Raw genomic sequence first — 17,449 nt, forward strand, 5'->3', positions numbered from 1 at the left:
AACATCTCAAGCTCTGTCAGATTGGATGGAGAGCGTCTGTGAACAGCAATTTTCAAGTCTTGCCACAGATTCTCAATGTGATTTAGGTCTGGACTGTGACTGGGCCATTCTAACACGTGAATATGTTTTGATCTAAACCATTCCATTGTAGCTCTGGCTGTATGTTTCGGGTCGTTGTCCTGGTGGAAGATGAACCTCCGCCCCAGTCTCAAGTCTTTTGTAGACTCTAACAGGTTTTCTTCTAAGATTGCCCTCTATTTGGCTCCATTCATCTTCCCATCAACTCTGACCAGCTACCCTGTCCCTGCTGAAGAAAAGCATCCCCACAACATAATGCTGCCACCACCATGTTTCACGGTGGGGATGGTGTGTTCAGGGTGATGTGCAGTGTTAGTTTTCCCCCACACATAGTGTTTTGCTTTTAACCAAAAAGTTCAGTTTTGGTCTCATCTGACCAGATCACCTTCTTCCACATGTTTGCTGTGTCCCCCACATGGCTTCTCACAAACTGCAAACAGGACTTCTTAGGCCCCTTTCACACTGGGGCGGTTTGCAGGCGTTATTGCGCTAAAAATACCGCCTGCAAACCGCCCCAAAACAGCCTCCGCTGTTTGTTCAGTGTGAAAACCCGAGGGCTTTCACACTGAAGCGGTGCGCTGGCAGGAGAAGAAAAAATCTCCTGCAAGCCGCTTCTTTGGAGCGGTGAAGGAGCGGTGTATTCACCGCTCCTAAACCGCTCCTGCCCATTGAAATCAATGGGACAGCGCGGCTATACCGCGGCAATACCGTGGCTATAGCCGCACTATACTAGGGGTTTTAACCCTTTTCTGGCCGCCAGCGGGGGGTTAAAACCGCACCGCTAGCGGCCGAATACCGTGGTAAAACAGCGCTAAAAATAGCGCTGTTTTACCGCCGACGCCCCCTACCGCCCCAGTGTGAAAGCAGCCTTTATGGTTTTCTTTCACCAATGTCTTTCTTCTTGTCACTCTTCCATAAAGATCAGATTTGTGGAGAACACGACTAATAGTTGTCCTGTGGACAGATTCTCCCACCTGAGCTGTGGATCTCTGCAGCTCCTCCAGACTTACCATGGGCCTCTTGGCTCTTCTCGGATGAATGCTCTCCTTGCCCGGCCAGTCAGTTTAGGTGGACGGCCATGTCTTGGTAGGTTTGCAGTTGTGCCATACTCTTTCCATTTTCAGATGATGGATTGAACAGAGCTCCGTGAGATGTTCAAAGCTTGGGAGATTTTTTTTTTATAACCTAACCCTGCTTTAACCACTTCTCGCCTGGCCTATAGCAGAATGATGGCCGGGTGGTGGTTTCATTATCCTGACTGGGCGTCATATGACGCCCAGCAGGATAACATCACAGCGCGGCAATCGCTGGTGCTGTGTTTCAATCTGACACCCTGCATCTCCGATCATGGTATGGAGCCTCTGACGGAGGCTCCTTACCTTGTGATCAGCTGTTGCCAATCACAGGTGATCATCACGTGAATCAGGAAGTGCCAGTAAATGTCTTTCCTCGGTTCACGCTGACAGGGAGAGCGATCGGCGGCTCTCCCTGTCTGGGGGGGAGGGTCTGTGCTGATAATCGGCACATTGATTATCAGCACAGCCCCCATCAGATGTGCCCATCAGCTGCCAGTCTGTGCCCCATCAAGAATGCCTGTCAGTGCCCATAAATGTGCCAGATCAGTAACGCCTGTCAGTGCCCTTCAAATGCCAATCAGTAATGCCTGTCAGTAGCTCCTCCATAAGTGCTGCCTATCCAGTGCCATCTATCAGTGCCCGTCAGTGCAGCCTCATCAGTGCCCGTCAGTGAAGGAGAAAACTAAATTTTATAACAAAAGAAGAAAAACCTTTTTGCGGAAAAAAAAATAAAAAATAAATTTGGTCTTTATTTTTAGTTTGTTTAGCAAAAAATAAAAACCCCAGAGGTGATCAAATACCACCAAAATAAAGCTCTATTTGTGGGAAGAAAATGATAAAAATGTAGTTTGTGTACAGTGTTGTATGACCGCGTAATTGTCATTCAAAGTGTGACAGCGCTGAAAGCTGAAAATTGTTTTGGGCAGGAAGGGGGTGAAAGTGCCCCCCGGTATTGAAGGGATTAAACTTCTCCACAACTTTATCCCTGACCTAAGGTTCTCTAACAAACCTTAGACTTCTGAAGGCAATTGGTTCCACTAGATTTTAGTTAGGGGTATCAGAGTAAAGGGGGCTGAATACAAATGTCCTCCCCACATTTTTCACATATTTATTTGTAAAAATAGTTGAAAACCATTTATCATTTTCCTTCCACTTCACAATTATGTGTCACTTTGTGTTGGTCTATCACATAAAATCCCAATAAAATACATTTACGTTTTTGGTTGTAACAAAATGTGGAAATTTTTTTTCAAGGGGTATAAATACTTTTTCAAGGCACTGTACTTGTCGTTCTATATTTTTAAGGCAGTGCTTTGCATTTGTGAATGTTTCTACTAAATGTCCATTAGGCAGTGTAGTCAACATCCGTGACCGCCTCCCTGCTTCTGCCTTTTCAGATTTTCAAGGATTATCAGTTCCACCCCAGTATTCAGCGCTGGATCATTGGCCAATGCCTGTGCTCCGATGATCGGACGGTCATGTCTTATGGTATTCGGAGAGACGGAGACACCGCATTCCTCTACCTGCTGGGCGCGAAACAGGCGAAGCTGACACCACAAGACTTGTATAACAGCAGCATCTATACAGGTCCATCGCACCTGGTGGCTTCGGGGCTGGAGGAACAACGCCACTCCAAGACCCTCCCCAGCCGGCCCAACCTAAAGCCAGGTGATTGTTTATTATGGCCCTCAATGATGAATATTTTTTATTTGGTTATGATATAATAATATTATTATTTATGTATGATATAGATATAGATATATATGTATGTATGTGTGTGTGTGTGTATATATATATATATATATATATATATATATATATATATATATATATATATATATATATATATATATATAAAAAAAATATGTATGTGTGTGTGTATGTATGTATATATATATATATATATTGCATGTGTGTGTGTATTTTTACATTTATTTTTATTAATATTTTTATGTATGTTTTATATTTTATATATATATAGAATTTTTTTTAAATGTATTTTTACATTATTTTTATTTAATATTTTTTATGTAATGTATGCTATATATATATATATATATATATATATATATATATATATATATATATATATATATATATATATATATATATATATATATATATATATATATTTTATTTTTATTATTATTATTATTTTCTTTTTATATATTTTATTATTTAATATTTTTATTTGTATTATTCTGCAGTGATATACAGAGAACACTGAGCCAGTCACATCATTCTCTGTACCAGAGGAGCTTACACTCTAATGCCCCCCCCCCACAGGCACACACATTATTATTATTATTATTATTCATTTGTATATCTCTGACATAGACCGTAGTGCTCTATAGACTTGTGTGGGGGAAGGGAGGTGAGGGATCAGTTCCCTGTGAGAGGGGAGGTTGCTGATTGGAAATGAGAAGTGATAGTATGAAGGTGATTGGCCGCCTTGCACAGTGCAGACACCATTGGAGACAATAAGGAAGTGGTGTGAAGTTTCAGAATTCCCCGACCTGTATATACTGTCCTCGCCCGTCCCTCGCCTGTCACAGTAAACCTGTTATTCCTGTCTGGCGTTAGGCCAAAATCTGAGTCTCGGAGTGTCATGTGACACGAATAGCCCTTTTCCTGGATTCCAGGTTAATTGGAGTATTTTTGTTTCCTAGTCTCAAACACCTTCAGGCCAGAGAACATGGATACAGGGGGCCACCCGAATCTCTTCCGCAATGCTCCACCTTCACCTGTCCAGGTGAGTGTGTGTGTGTGTCACTTGTTCAGGTATGTAGGTGTGCGTGTGTCACTTGTTCAGGTATGTAGGTGTGCGTGTCACTTGTTCAGGTATGTAGGTGTGCGTGTCACTTGTTCAGGTATGTAGGTGTGCGTGTCACTTGTTCAGGTATGTAGGTGTGTGGGTCACTTGTTCAGGTATGTAGGTTTGTGGGTCACTTGTTCAGGTATGTAGATGTGTGTGTCACTTGTACTGGTATGTAGGTGTGTGGGTCACTTGTTCTGGTATGTAGGTGTGTGGGTCACTTGTTCAGGTATGTAGATGTGTGTGTCACTTGTACTGGTATGTAGGTGTGTGGGTCACTTGTTCAGGTATGTAGGTGTGTGGGTCACTTGTTCAGGTATGTAGGTGTGTGTGTGTCACCTGTCCAGGTATGGGTGTGTGTGTGTCACCTGTCCAGGTATGTAGGTGTGTGTGTGTCACCTGTCCAGGTATGGGTGTGTGTGTGTCACCTGTACAGGTATGGGTGTGTGTGTGTGTCACCTGTCCAGGTATGGGTGTGTGTGTGTGTCACCTGTCCAGGTATGGGTGTGTGTGTGTGTCACCTGTCCAGGTATGGGTGTGTGTGTGTCACCTGTCCAGGTATGGGTGTGTGTGTGTGTCACCTGTCCAGGTATGGGTGTGTGTGTGTCACCTGTCCAGGTATGGGTGTGTGTGTGTGTCACCTGTCCAGGTATGGGTGTGTGTGTGTGTCACCTGTCCAGGTATGGGTGTGTGTGTGTGTCACCTGTCCAGGTATGGGTGTGTGTGTGTCACCTGTCCAGGTATGGGTGTGTGTGTGTGTCACCTGTCCAGGTATGGGTGTGTGTGTGTGTCACCTGTCCAGGTATGGGTGTGTGTGTGTGTCACCTGTCCAGGTATGGGTGTGTGTGTGTGTCACCTGTCCAGGTATGGGTGTGTGTGTGTCACCTGTCCAGGTATGGGTGTGTGTGTGTGTCACCTGTCCAGGTACGGGGGCGTGTGTGTCACCTGTCCGGGTACGGGGGCGTGTGTGTCACCGGTACGGGGGCGTGTGTGTCACCTGTCCGGGTACGGTTGCGTGTGTGTCACCTGTCCGGGTACGGTTGCGTGTGTGTCACCTGTCCGGGTACGGTTGCGTGTGTGTCACCTGTCCAGGTATGCAGGTGTGTGTGTGTGTATCACCTTTGTCCTAGTAGTGACCTGAACTCATCCGGTGCAGGAAAAAGACACAATTCACCACATTATATGTGAGTAGAGCCTAAGTGTATTCTAGGTTTATACTTCATCCTCCTGCAAGGTTCACAGTCAGCCCACCTGACTCCACCAGTAACTACAATTTCATGTGTAGGCCAACTGGCTTTTACAATAGGAACGCTAGACTTGCTGTATAGCCCTGGTTCCCAACACACATCCTGCTAGGCCTCCGTGTGCCGCCCCAGGCTGTTGGGCTCAATACACAAAGCAGAGCAGCAGCGCGGCACCAGGCCCTGGAACCCTCCCTGTGTTCCAGCACCGTACATTGGGCATTCCTTGATTATGCAAAATTGTGCGATTGTGCTCGTGTTCTTGCATAAAACAAGTGTGAATGCATACTAAGAGTTTACTGAATGGTGCAGCGCAAGAAGGACCACCTGAACTCCGTCCGCTGATGCATTTGACTCCTATAGAACTTATTTGTAGAGAACAAAGACCACCAATAAACATAATACGGGGGGAATGCGGAAGGGGCGTGGATTGTCTTTCCCTTGGACCATTTGTTAAACTCTTATTCGTGGTTTTTAACTCGTGGTTTTTAGCAAGTGTGTTACTGGCAGGTGAAAATAAATGCAGCCACCATATCATAGTGCTGGAACGCTAAAATATTCTTCAAAAATTGTGTTTGGATTTTGATACTTTAATTTTTTTTTTTCTGTGTTTGGGTTGGGCTTAGAGATCACTCTTCACATACTGACCCGTTTCTTTTTATTCTTTTGTTCAGATCGGCTGGTCATGCCCCGCCTGCACGTTCATCAATGTACCTACCCGCCCGGGCTGCGAGATCTGCAGTTCAGACCGCCCGGCGGGCTACGTGGTTCCCGAATGGTACAAACCTGACGAGTCGGAGCGGCGGAGGTTACAGCAGGAGACCGACGGGCTGCAGCAGTACAAGAAGGTAGGAATCCCACATCGCATCTTACACTGAAAATACGGCTTCTGTGATCGGGGCATGCAGAAGATTTTATAACTGTGCATTGAAGCCCAACTCGGAGCATGGAAGGGTCAGAGCCTCTGTCAGGTTTTTTTTATTGTCATCAGTATTGAGGAACATTCCCCGCACTTCTGTAAGTGCAGGAAATGGCAGCAATTCACCTTATCAAGAACACAGACAAATTTTAGTATTAGAATTTTGAAATGTTTTTTTTTTGTTTTTGTTTTTTCTCCATGCCTTCCTGTCCTGGTGACAGCAGCCCACGCCCACTTCTTGTATGGGTGTCACAGGTACAGGAAGTGAGGGAAGATCTCTACATAGGGGACACAGAAAAAAAAAGCCAGTAAACAGTGAAAACCAAAGAGTTTACTGGTATCCCATGTCGGAAATAGAAGCGTTTTCGGAGATGCAGGCGAACCCTTATTTAACTACTTGCCAATCGGCCAATTCTGACACTTTTCCCTGACATGTAAAAAAAAAAAAAATCTATTTTTTTTTTTTTGCTAGAAAATTACTTTGAATCCCAAACATTTTATTTATATAATATATAAATTTTATATATACATTTTTTTTTTTTTTTTTTTTTAAGCAGAGGCCATATAGCAGTGAAGGTGAACCATGGCACCCCAGATGTTTTGGAACTGCATTTCCCATGATGCTCAACTACACTGCAGAGCGCATGAGATATCATGGGAAATGTAGTTCTGAAACATCTGGAGTGCCAAGTTAACCATCACTGTCCTATAGAATAAAATGATGAGTGTTGCAATGTTTTTATGTCACACGACTGTTTTTCAAATGCAAAATCTAAAATTAAAAAAAAAAAAAAATACACTTTAATGAATTGTATTGCACACAAACACAAATATAATACATTTTTTTTTTTGTAAAATCTAAAATATGTTACACCAAGTAAATAGATGCCTAACATGTCACACTTTAAAATTGCGCCCGCCTGTGGAATGGCGGCGAACTACGGTACTTTAAAATCCTCCATAAGCGATGCTTTAAACGCCATTACAGGTTACCAGTTTAGAGTCGCACAGGAGGTCTGGTGCGACAATGCCTCACATGTTTGCTGCGATCACCATTTGCATATGTGTGCGGGAGTAACGTATGCGTTCTCGTTTGCGCGTAAGCACGGAGGACAGGGCTGCTTTAAAAAAAAAAAAAAAAATTGTATTATAGCCCAAATGTATTTTTTTTTTTTTTTTTTTTTTTCATTTTTTTTGGATTAACTTTATTGCTGTCAGAAGAGATGAACAACATCCCTTGTGACAGTATGGACCATGACAGGTCCTCTTTATGGAGAGATCTGGGGTCTATTATACCCCAAAACTCTCCTCTGGCCTCCCACACAGCCAATCAGATGCAGATCGGTCTGATGAGCTGCTTTCCTGGCCACTAACGGCCAGCTAAACAGAAAGGCGGAACTGGAAATGACGGCATACTTGTCGCTTCTGGTTTCCGGGCTCACAGAGAGGGGAGGGACTTAAGTTCCTCTCTCTCTCTCTCTATTCCGTGCAGCCATCGGTCACTTCGCTCCCAGGCTTCGCGATGGGGTGCCAGAGCCCGGGAAAGGTGATGGCGGGGGGGCGCTTCTCAAATCACTTCTGCAGTACAGGGAATTGCTGGCTGAAAATTTTCATACTGGGATGATGTCTGCAGGTGCAGGCATCATCCCGGTATAAACACTGCAAACCAAGGACATCCTACTTTCGGCAAGTGGTTAAAGTTGACAGACACCTGGTAAATGGGATTTCCTGTATTTTTAATAAAGGAGACCTCCGCATCTCTGAAACATGTAACACCGGACGCCTGTAAACTAACATGATCCCATTGTTGCAGGCTTCCGTTATTTGTTTGACTTGCACTGTACCACCGGTTTGCTTGTTCATCCACATCAATGTCTCATCATAAGGAGTCAGTACAGCATGGTTTGGGACTTTACAATCACTATAAGGATGGGAGAAGGGGGCGAAGATGAAGATTGCAGAAGCAAAGTGATGGAGACAAAGAGAAGAGGAGGAGTGTGAAGGCAGAGAATGAGGGCAAGTGTAGAGGATTGAGGCAAGGGATAGAGATGGAGGTTAGAAGCAGGTTACTGAAGATGAGGAGCAGAGGCAGGAGATGGAGGTCAATGTTCTAATTTTATGTAAAGCCAATACTTTTTTTTTTTAATTGGGGGTTAGGGTTAGAACTCCTACTTTTATTGCTGTCTCTGTCCTGGAGTTCGTTGTGTATCCTTCAGCAGAATGAACAGAATGTCATTACACATTATAGATCAGTGGTGGTCAAGTTTCTTGTTATGGGGGGCATCAAGTGTGGTCCTTGCCATTCCTCAATGGTTGTATAAGATTCAGTGAATGTAATGCTTTAGAAAGCTGTCAGAGACTGCAGGCAAACTACAGGACATGGTCAGAGACTGCAGGCAAACTACAGGACATGGTCAGAGACTGCAGGCAAACTACAGGACATGGTCAGAGACTGCAGGCAAACTACAGGACATGGTCAGAGACTGCAGGCAAACTACAGGACATGGTCAGAGACTGCAGGCAAACTACAGGACATGGTCAGAGACTGCAGGCAAACTACAGGACATGGTTCGAGACTGCAGACATATTATAGGAGTTGTTGGATCTAGGAAATCACAATTGACCGTAATGCAGGAATACCGAGAGCTGCACAAAAAGTACGAAAGGGCCTCCTGGGCTGCATATTGGTCGGCAGGGTTGTAGAAGTTTTTTTTTTTATTATTATTATCTTTTAAGCCTGAATACATTTTTCCATTTTTTTTTTTTTTTTTTTTTTTTTTTTTTTTTTTTTTTTAGATTTATTTTATTTCTTCCTTGGTTGGTCGCTCACAGAGAAAATCATTCTTGTTTTGGGAAGTGATATTTATTTATTTTTTTTTGACAAAGTTCTTCTCTCCTTTCTTTTTTGTGTTTAAATCTTCCAGGAAAAAGGAAGTAGAGAAGACAAGTCCTCTTCCCAGCACAAGCCGAATGAGGGATCTCTATCTAGCGAATTCGTCATCATATCTGCATAAGTGGTGCTCTTCTAACCCTGGCGGCTGAGCAAGATGCAAAGGGGAGCTTCTTCATGCGTGGTACCCCCTCGGGCCACTCTGCTTCCAACCGCTGGAAAAAAAAAACGTCTTCCGGGACTGACACAAAGCCTCTAGCTGTTGTCCTTTTTAACGGGATTTGTTTAAAATGAAGAACGCCTTCATTTGCTTGTAGTTATTTGTGTAGTAGCCATCTGCTGGTGAAAACGGGTAATGCAGATTGACCACACAAAATTAATAGTTCTCTGTGATGCAGCGCTGTAATTGGGGGTGGGGGGCTGTATGGGTATTCAATAAGGTGCCAACTCTCCATGATAAAGAACAAAAACCTATGTAAATTTTACCAGGATTATGGTACCAGACATTAGGTGAGGGCCGACCCCGGACACAACTCTGATTCTTTAATGCTGATTTTGTGATTATCCTATCCTACCTGCTCTCAATGATAGCGTGTTAAGGTATGAGACCCCCTCTCTCTTTGTGCAATTAAGACTCAACAAAACTGTGCCTGGATATTTCATCCTCTATTCTTTCTGCTTTCCACATTTAGTGCTTGTAGTTCTTCAGAAGGTGCAAGTACAGGTTATGGTGCTGCTCTGTTTTAATAGGTTAGTCTAACCACAGCAAAGATTTCAGAAAAGTTCCTTATCCCTCCAGGACTCTACTAGTAAAATTTCTGTGTTGAGTTCCTGGGACCACACACCAGGGCCCATTATGAGGGGTTCCCACTATCCCTGCACCGTGTTCTCAGATCTGTTCACCTGCTGTGCCCATTATGAAGGGCTCCCACCATCTCTGTTCTGAGTTCCCGGGTCTGTACACCTGCTGTGCCCATTATGAGGGATTCCCTCCACCCCTGTGCTGAGTTCCCGGGTCTGTACACCCGCTGTGCCCATTATGAGGGGTTCCCTCCATCCCTGTGCTGAGTTCTCAGGTCTGTACACCCGCTGTACCCATTATGAGAGGTTCCCACCCTTAAAACAGGAACATTTCACCAGCGGAGTCCCAGAGCTCAGCAGATGCAATCCATAACTGACGTATGATTTTTGAGTGTCTTGTCCCTTTAAGCATTTACATTTTGTATGTATATGCAGTCACTAAGCAACCCTTGTGTGCGGTAGCAGTACAAAGGATTGTGCCTATAATTCTAATAGTATTTATGGTGGGGACTTTCAGCCTCAGGCTTGAGATGTTGGACTTTCCCTGATTTTTGCAGTGCTTATGTACTAAGATGTCAATCTGATACACTTGGCAATCTGTATCAACAAAGAAGAAAATGCCAACCGGCAGAGGAAACGGGGAACCTTTCCTTTTTTTCTGCATGCTAGCAATCTTATGTGCCCCACCCTTAAGGTCCCTCAGTTACAGGCCCCTTGCACCCTCACTAAGATCACACTAGGTAGAGTTTGTACCACTGCACCCCCCCATCTTTCCTCTAGAGGTGGCACAGGGGGTAGGGTTTGTACCACTGCATCTCTCATCTAGAGGTGGCACACAGGGTGGAGTTTGTACCCCTGAACCCCCCCATCCCTTCTATAGTGGTGGCACAGAGGGTAGGGTTTGTACCGCTGCATCCCCATCTCTCCTATAGAAGTGGCACAGAGGGTAGGCTTTGTACCACTGCATCATCCATCCTCTCCACTAGAGGTGGCACAGAGGGTAGGGTTTGTACCGCTGCATCCCCATCCCTCCTATAGAAGTGGCACAGAGGGTAGGCTTTGTACCACTGCATCATCCATCCTCTCCACTAGAGGTGACACAGAGAGTAGGGTTTGTACTGCTGCATCCCCATCCCTCCTATAGAGGTGGCACAGAGAGTAGGGTTTGTACTGCTGCATCTCCATCTCTCCTATAGAGGTGGCACAGAGGGTAGGATTTGTACCACTGCATCTCTCATCTAGAGGTAGCACACAGGGTAGAGTTTGTACCGCTGAACCCCCCCCCCCCCCCATCTCTCCTTTAGAGGTGGCACAGAAGGTAGGGTTTGTACCGCTGCATCCCCATCTCTCCTATAGAAGTGGCACAGAGGGTAGGCTTTGTACCACTGCATCATCCATCCTCTCCACTAGAGGTGGCACAGAGGGTAGGGTTTGTACCGCTGCATAGAGGCGGCACAGAGAGTAGGGTTTGTACTGCTGCATCCCCATCTCTCCTATAGAGGTGGCACAGAGGATGAGTTTGTACCGCTGCATCATCCATCCTCTCCTCTAGAGGTGGCACAGAGGGTAGGGTTTGTACCACTGCATCATCCGTCCTCTCCTCTAGAGGTGGCACAGAGGGTAGGGTTTGTACCGCTGAATCCCCGTCTCTCCTCTAGAGGTGGCACAGAGGGTAGGGTTTGTACCACTGCATCATCCATCCTCTCCTCTACTGGTGGCACAGAAGGTAGGGTTTGTACCGCTGCATCCCCATCTCTCCTATAGAGTTGGCACAGAGGGTAGGGTTTGTACCACTGCATCATCCATCCTCTCCACTAGAGGTGGCACAGAGGGTAGAGTTTGTACCTCTGCATCCCCCATCTTTCCTCTATAGGTGGCACAGAGGGTAGGGTTTGTACCCCTGCCTCCCCCATCTCTCCTAGAGGGGCACGGAAGATAGTGTTTTCTGCTGCCTCCACCCCACCTTTCCGACTGGGGACCCAGAGGGTAGAATTTGTACTGCTGTCGCCCCCACCTCTTCCCTACTGGGGACACTGAATGTAGACTATATACTGCTGCCTCCCCCATCGTTTCCCCACGGGGGGCACAGAGGGTAAAGTTTTTAAATGAAATCTCAAACGTGCCTTCATTTTTTTTTTTTTTTTTTTTTAAAGCTGTACCTTTTTTTTATTTTTTAGATAATTTTATATCAAATCCCATCTATATTTTGCTGTCTTCACTCCCGTTTAGGTCTCGGCTACAAGGGCACTTTTTGATCATGCTGAAGAGTTTCACCTTGCAAAAGGCAGAATAGTCTGCAATGTGACCATGGCTGCCCGCTAGACCTACCCACATGATTAGGGATGAATGAATCCACCTATCAATAATCCATTTAGCAGGGAAATGGTGACCGACAGCTTTCCCATATACAGGAATACCTCAGATTGCGTGTAACGCGGTTAACGAGCGTTTTCGCAATACGAGCTATTATTTTTTAAAAATCCTGACTCGGTTTGTGAGTGTTGTCTTGCAAAACGAGCAGGATTCAAGCCTCTGCAGTGTGCAGTACCGCATTTGACCAGAGGTGTGGGGGCGCCGGTGACACTCGGAGCCGTTCGGATGCACTTGGAAACACTCAATTCCTGAGTGTTTCCCAGCTTCTCTGAGGGTTTCCGAGTGAATACATTCGGCTCCGATCGGTCTCCTAGTATTTGAGTCTCTCCGGCGACCCCCCCCCCCCCCCCCCACCTCTGGCCACATGGTGCACCGCATACAAAAGAAGTCAATGTGGAACGAATTATCTTAGTTTCCATTGACTTCTATGGGGAAACTCGCTTTGATATGCGAGTGCTTTGGATTACAAGCATTCTCCTGGAACCACTGTACATTGATCATAAAGTACACATGTACCCGGTCCTGAACGGTATTTAGAGATCCCAATACTTCTTTACATGGGGCGTTTTTGTCATTTTTGGTAACGGATTTTTTTGGCTCCTATCGATGTGTATGGTCGTTGGGTTGCCTTCGTTGAGGGTCATGGTTTGATTCTATACTTTTGTTGCTGCTCTGGTGTTTTATCCATGTGACTGAACTCATTGTTCCTGTTAGGATGGACTGTTGTTATTTTTGCCTTCTTTAGTATTATAAAGTATTGGATATAATATTTTTACAAATGGTTTGTACATATATGAATAAATACAAGTCGTTATTACTTATCCAAGACAACATGGATAGTTGTGGAATTCTTTATTATTCAATGTTATTTATGTATGTAAACCTGTGCTCACCTTGAAGTGCATATACACTGATCAGCCGTAGCATTATAACCACCCACCTAATATTCAATAAGTACCCTTTTTTGCTACCAAAACCGCCCTGACCCATCAAGGCATGGACTCCACTAGACTTCTGAAGGTCCGCTGTGGTATCTGTCACCAAGCCCCATCATTAGCAGATCCTTTAAGTCCTGTAAGTTGCAAGGTGGCACCTCAGTGGATCGGATTTCCAATAGTGCATTGTGGTGCCATCTCTTCACCAGGTAAGTGACACACATGCAACTGGCCATCCACATAATGCAAAAGAAAACATGATTCATCAGACCAGGCCACCTTCTTCTATTTCTCCGTGCTCCAGATCTGATGCTCGCATTCCAATTGTAAGCTCTTTTGGCTGTGGACACGGGTCAGCATGGGCACCCTGACCAGTCTGCAGCTACACAGCCCCATACACAACAAACTGCGATGCTCTGTGTGTTCTGACACCTTTCTATCGGAATCAGCATTAGAGCTCCAGTGGTTCACACTACCTGGGCCATCCTTCGCTCCCCACATGCATCAGTGAGCCTTGGCTGCCCATGACCCTGTCGTCGGTTCACCTTTCTGTCGGAACCAGCATTTTATCTTTCTTTTTCAGCAATTTGAGCTCCAGTAGATCTTCTATTGGATCGGATTATCCAGTGCCAACCTTGCCCCCCCCCCCGCCCCCATCAAGGTGCCTTCCCTCCCCACCTCCATCAAGCTGCCTCCCCTCCCCGCCTCCATCAAGCTGCCTCCCCTCCCCGCCTCCATCAAGCTGCCTCCCCTCCCCGCCTCCATCAAGCTGCCTCCCCTCCCCACCTCCATCAAGCTGCCTCCCCTCCCCGCCTCCATCAAGCTGCCTCCCCTCCCACCTCCATCAAGCTGCCTCCGTCAAGGTGCCTCCCACCCAGCCTCCGTCAAGGTGCCTCCCACCCAGCCTCCGTCAAGGTGCCTCCCACCCAGCCTCCGTCAAGGTGCCTCCCACCCAGCCTCCGTCAAGGTGCCTCCCACCCAGCCTCCGTCAAGGTGCCTCCCACCCAGCCTCCGTCAAGGTGCCTCCCACCCAGCCTCCGTCAAGGTGCCTCCCACCCCGCCTCCGTCAAGCTGCCTCCCCTCCCACCTCCATCAAGCTGCCTCCGTCAAGGTGCCTCCCACCCAGCCTCCGTCAAGGTGCCTCCCACCCAGCCTCCGTCAAGGTGCCTCCCACCCAGCCTCCGCCAAGGTGCCTCCCACTTCGCCAAGGTGCCTCCCACCCCGCCTCCGCCAAGGTGCCTTTCCCCCTCCCACCTCCACCAAGGTGCCTTTCCCCCCTCCCACCTCCATCAAGGAAGGTGCCTTGGCCACCCATCACCCTGTTGCCAGTTTTCCTTCCTTAGACCACTGGAGACTGGGAACATCCCACAAGAGCTGCAGTTTTGGAGTTGCTCTGACCCAGTCATCTAGTAATTACAATTTGGCCCTTGTAAAATCCTTATGCTTGCCCATTTTTTTTGCCTTCAACACAACTTCAAGGACAACATGTTCACTTGCTTCCTAATATATCCCACCCACTTTTAGATGCCATTGTAACCAAATAATCAATGTTCATCACTTTACCTCTCAGTGGGCATAATGTTAGGGCTGATCTCTCTGTGTGTATATGTATGTGTAATCCACACTTTTTTATATATGTTTCAATGGAAATTCTAAAGCAGATAGGAGGTTAGAAGGAAATTAAAGTTTAACTTCTAAAAGATCAAACTTTATTATTAAGCCACTCCCCCCCCCCAGGAAGTTCTCTGACTTAAATATAAGGAGATATTTTTGTGATTCTTCTTTTTTTTTTTTTTTTTTTTTTGCAAGGTTTGTTTTTTGTGACTTTTAAGCAGGAGCTGTGCATTTTTGTTAATTGTACATCACTTTATATCCATAACTATTGGGTTTGTGCCACCTACAGGAGGCTTTCTCTCTTTGTGCTTTACCATGCTATATAGCCATTCATTATTATTTATTTTTTATAAACAACCCTGTGTTCAGCCAGTTGTAATAATGAAGCATTATCTATACAAACAGATATGCTGCATATTCTCATATATAATTTCCTGGTACCTTTTTTCATTGTCAAGAATGGCCATCCATCAAAGCTACAGCCCTCCCTGTCTGGTCATTCTACAGTAGAAGCTCTAAATGGGGGGGGGGGGGGGGGGGGGGTCAGTCAGTGTACACCTGACCGTCACACCTGTATGACCTTACTGGACATACCAATCCAAAACCATGAGCATTAATATGGCATTGCCCCTCTTTGTTGTCCCAACAGCCCCCCAATCTTCTGAGGATGCTTTCCGCATGGTTTTGGGATTTGGGCTTCCAATCAGCATTCCAATTCATCCCAAAGGTGTTCAGTAGGGTTTAGGTCAGGTCTGTGTGCAGGACACCAAACTGGTACCACCATGTCTTTATGGAGTTGGCTTTGGGTCACAGTCATGGTGGAACAGGAAAGGGTCTTCAGGAAACTGTTAGCACAAGGTTGGAAGAGCACATTTGTCTAGAACAGTGGTTCCTGGTCCTCAAGTATGCCCAGCAGGCCATGTTCTGGGAATTTCCATCAGATAAAAATAAATAATCATAAATCGCAATCCATGGACATTGCAAAACCTGTTGGGGGATGCATGAGGGCTGAGGTTGGGAACTTGAGTTCCTCCACACCAAACTGGTCACACCATGTCTTTTATGGAGCTAGCTTTGTTCACAGGGGCAAAGTTATGCTGGACAAGGGTCTTCACCAAACTGTTAACGCAAGGTTGGAAGAACACAATTGTCTAACATGTCTTTGCATGATGTAGTATTAATAGTACCCCTCACTGGAAACACCTTCACTTCTCACAGTACATATTTAGAAGCTACAGCAGATCTGAATACGCTCACAGACCGTATTGTGATGTGTTGGGAACCTCCCGCTATGAAATTTAGAAGTGCTAAATTGAATTAATATTAGAGCTGCTGCCCTGAAATTGCAATGTGCTGACTTAAATGTTGAGGTGATATGTGGTAGGGGGCGCTAATAAAGAGCTAACCAAAATATTATTAGATAATTTACATTGGTGATGAATCAAAATATATTAAAGTGCATCATGCTGAGTTTATGGGAAGGCTGGAGGAGTATTTAAACTAGGATTGAGGGGGGAGGGTGAACTAGAATTACATCAGCAGACAGGTCAGTTAGGGGTCAGACATTTAATGGAGGGTGGAATGGGGATAGATGGGGGGAGGGTTATGGCAGGTGACAAGAAATTGCCCATGTTGCAAACAGCCATTGGAAACTATAGTGCCATTTGTACTACTAAAAATGATATGAAAAACACCAGAGCAAAATGTAATAATGCATTAAAGTTATTGTACACCAATGCCAGAAGTCTGCCAAGCAAAATAAGTGAGTTGGAAGCTCTGATGCATGAGGAGAGCTATGATGTAATTGGTATTGCTGAAACTTGCCTTCAATCCTCACATGACTGGGCTATGAATATTCCTGGCTATGCACTCTTTCGGAAAGACAGGGTAAAAAGGAAAGGTGGCGGGGTCTGTCTCCAATGTGAGAAGTGATCTCAAAGCAAGTGTGAAAGAGGACCTGGTTGATGGAGAGTGTGATGAGTCTGAAGCATTATGGGTGGAACTGCATATAGATGGGCGTAGTTCAAAGTTAATCATTGGAGTTTGTTATAGACCACCTGATGTTAACGAGGAGGTGGAGACTCAGCTCCTTGCACAGATGGAAAGGGCTGGGGCAGTGATAATAATGGGGGATTTTAACTACCCAGAAATTGACTGGAGTAATGGCACTGCTGGGACAGTTAAAGGGCAAAAATTTATAAACCTATTACAGGACAATTTTGTGGTCCAGTTTATTGAGGCCCCAACTTGGAAGCTCTGTTGGACCTGGTAATCTCAAACAATGCAGAGCTTATTACTAATGTTCAGATAAAGGAACACCTGGGTAGCAGTGATCATAAGATGATTTCATTTGATGTTAGCTGTAAACAAGAAATACATACGGGAAAGATAAAAACACTTAACTTCAAGAGAGCAAATTTTCCAAGGGTGAGGGCTGCTCTCCAGGATTTAGACTGGGAGAGAATATTTGCATTGATAAACACAGATCAGAAATGGGAATCCTTCAAAAAGACTGTTTGGGACCTTGCTGCAAAGTATATTCCCATGGGCAATAAGTTTAAAAGGCTAAAAACAAAACCTATGTGGCTCACGGCCAAAGGTTAAGAAGCTATAAACAATAAGAAAAGCGCTTTTAAAAAATATAAAAATGAAGAAACACTAGTGTCGTTTAAATGTTACAAAGAATTTAACAGAATATGTAAAAAGG

The 17,449-nt window shown here is 45.3% G+C and overlaps 1 protein-coding gene across 1 annotated transcript in view; it reads left to right on the plus strand.

Annotated features, from left to right (window-relative positions):
• RBCK1 (RANBP2-type and C3HC4-type zinc finger containing 1) overlaps nucleotides 1–17,449 on the plus strand; it is a 69,297-nt gene that overhangs the window by 31,185 nt on the left and 20,663 nt on the right. Inside the window, exons 6-8 of the mRNA XM_073632424.1 lie at nucleotides 2,552–2,822; nucleotides 3,824–3,906; nucleotides 5,885–6,058. Of these exons, the coding sequence (XP_073488525.1) occupies nucleotides 2,552–2,822; nucleotides 3,824–3,906; nucleotides 5,885–6,058 (528 nt within the window). The remainder of the gene's footprint in view (nucleotides 1–2,551; nucleotides 2,823–3,823; nucleotides 3,907–5,884; nucleotides 6,059–17,449) is intronic.

The sequence above is a fragment of the Aquarana catesbeiana genome, linkage group LG05 (genome assembly GCF_042186555.1).
Source record: "Aquarana catesbeiana isolate 2022-GZ linkage group LG05, ASM4218655v1, whole genome shotgun sequence".
Lineage (NCBI taxonomy): Eukaryota > Metazoa > Chordata > Amphibia > Anura > Ranidae > Aquarana > Aquarana catesbeiana.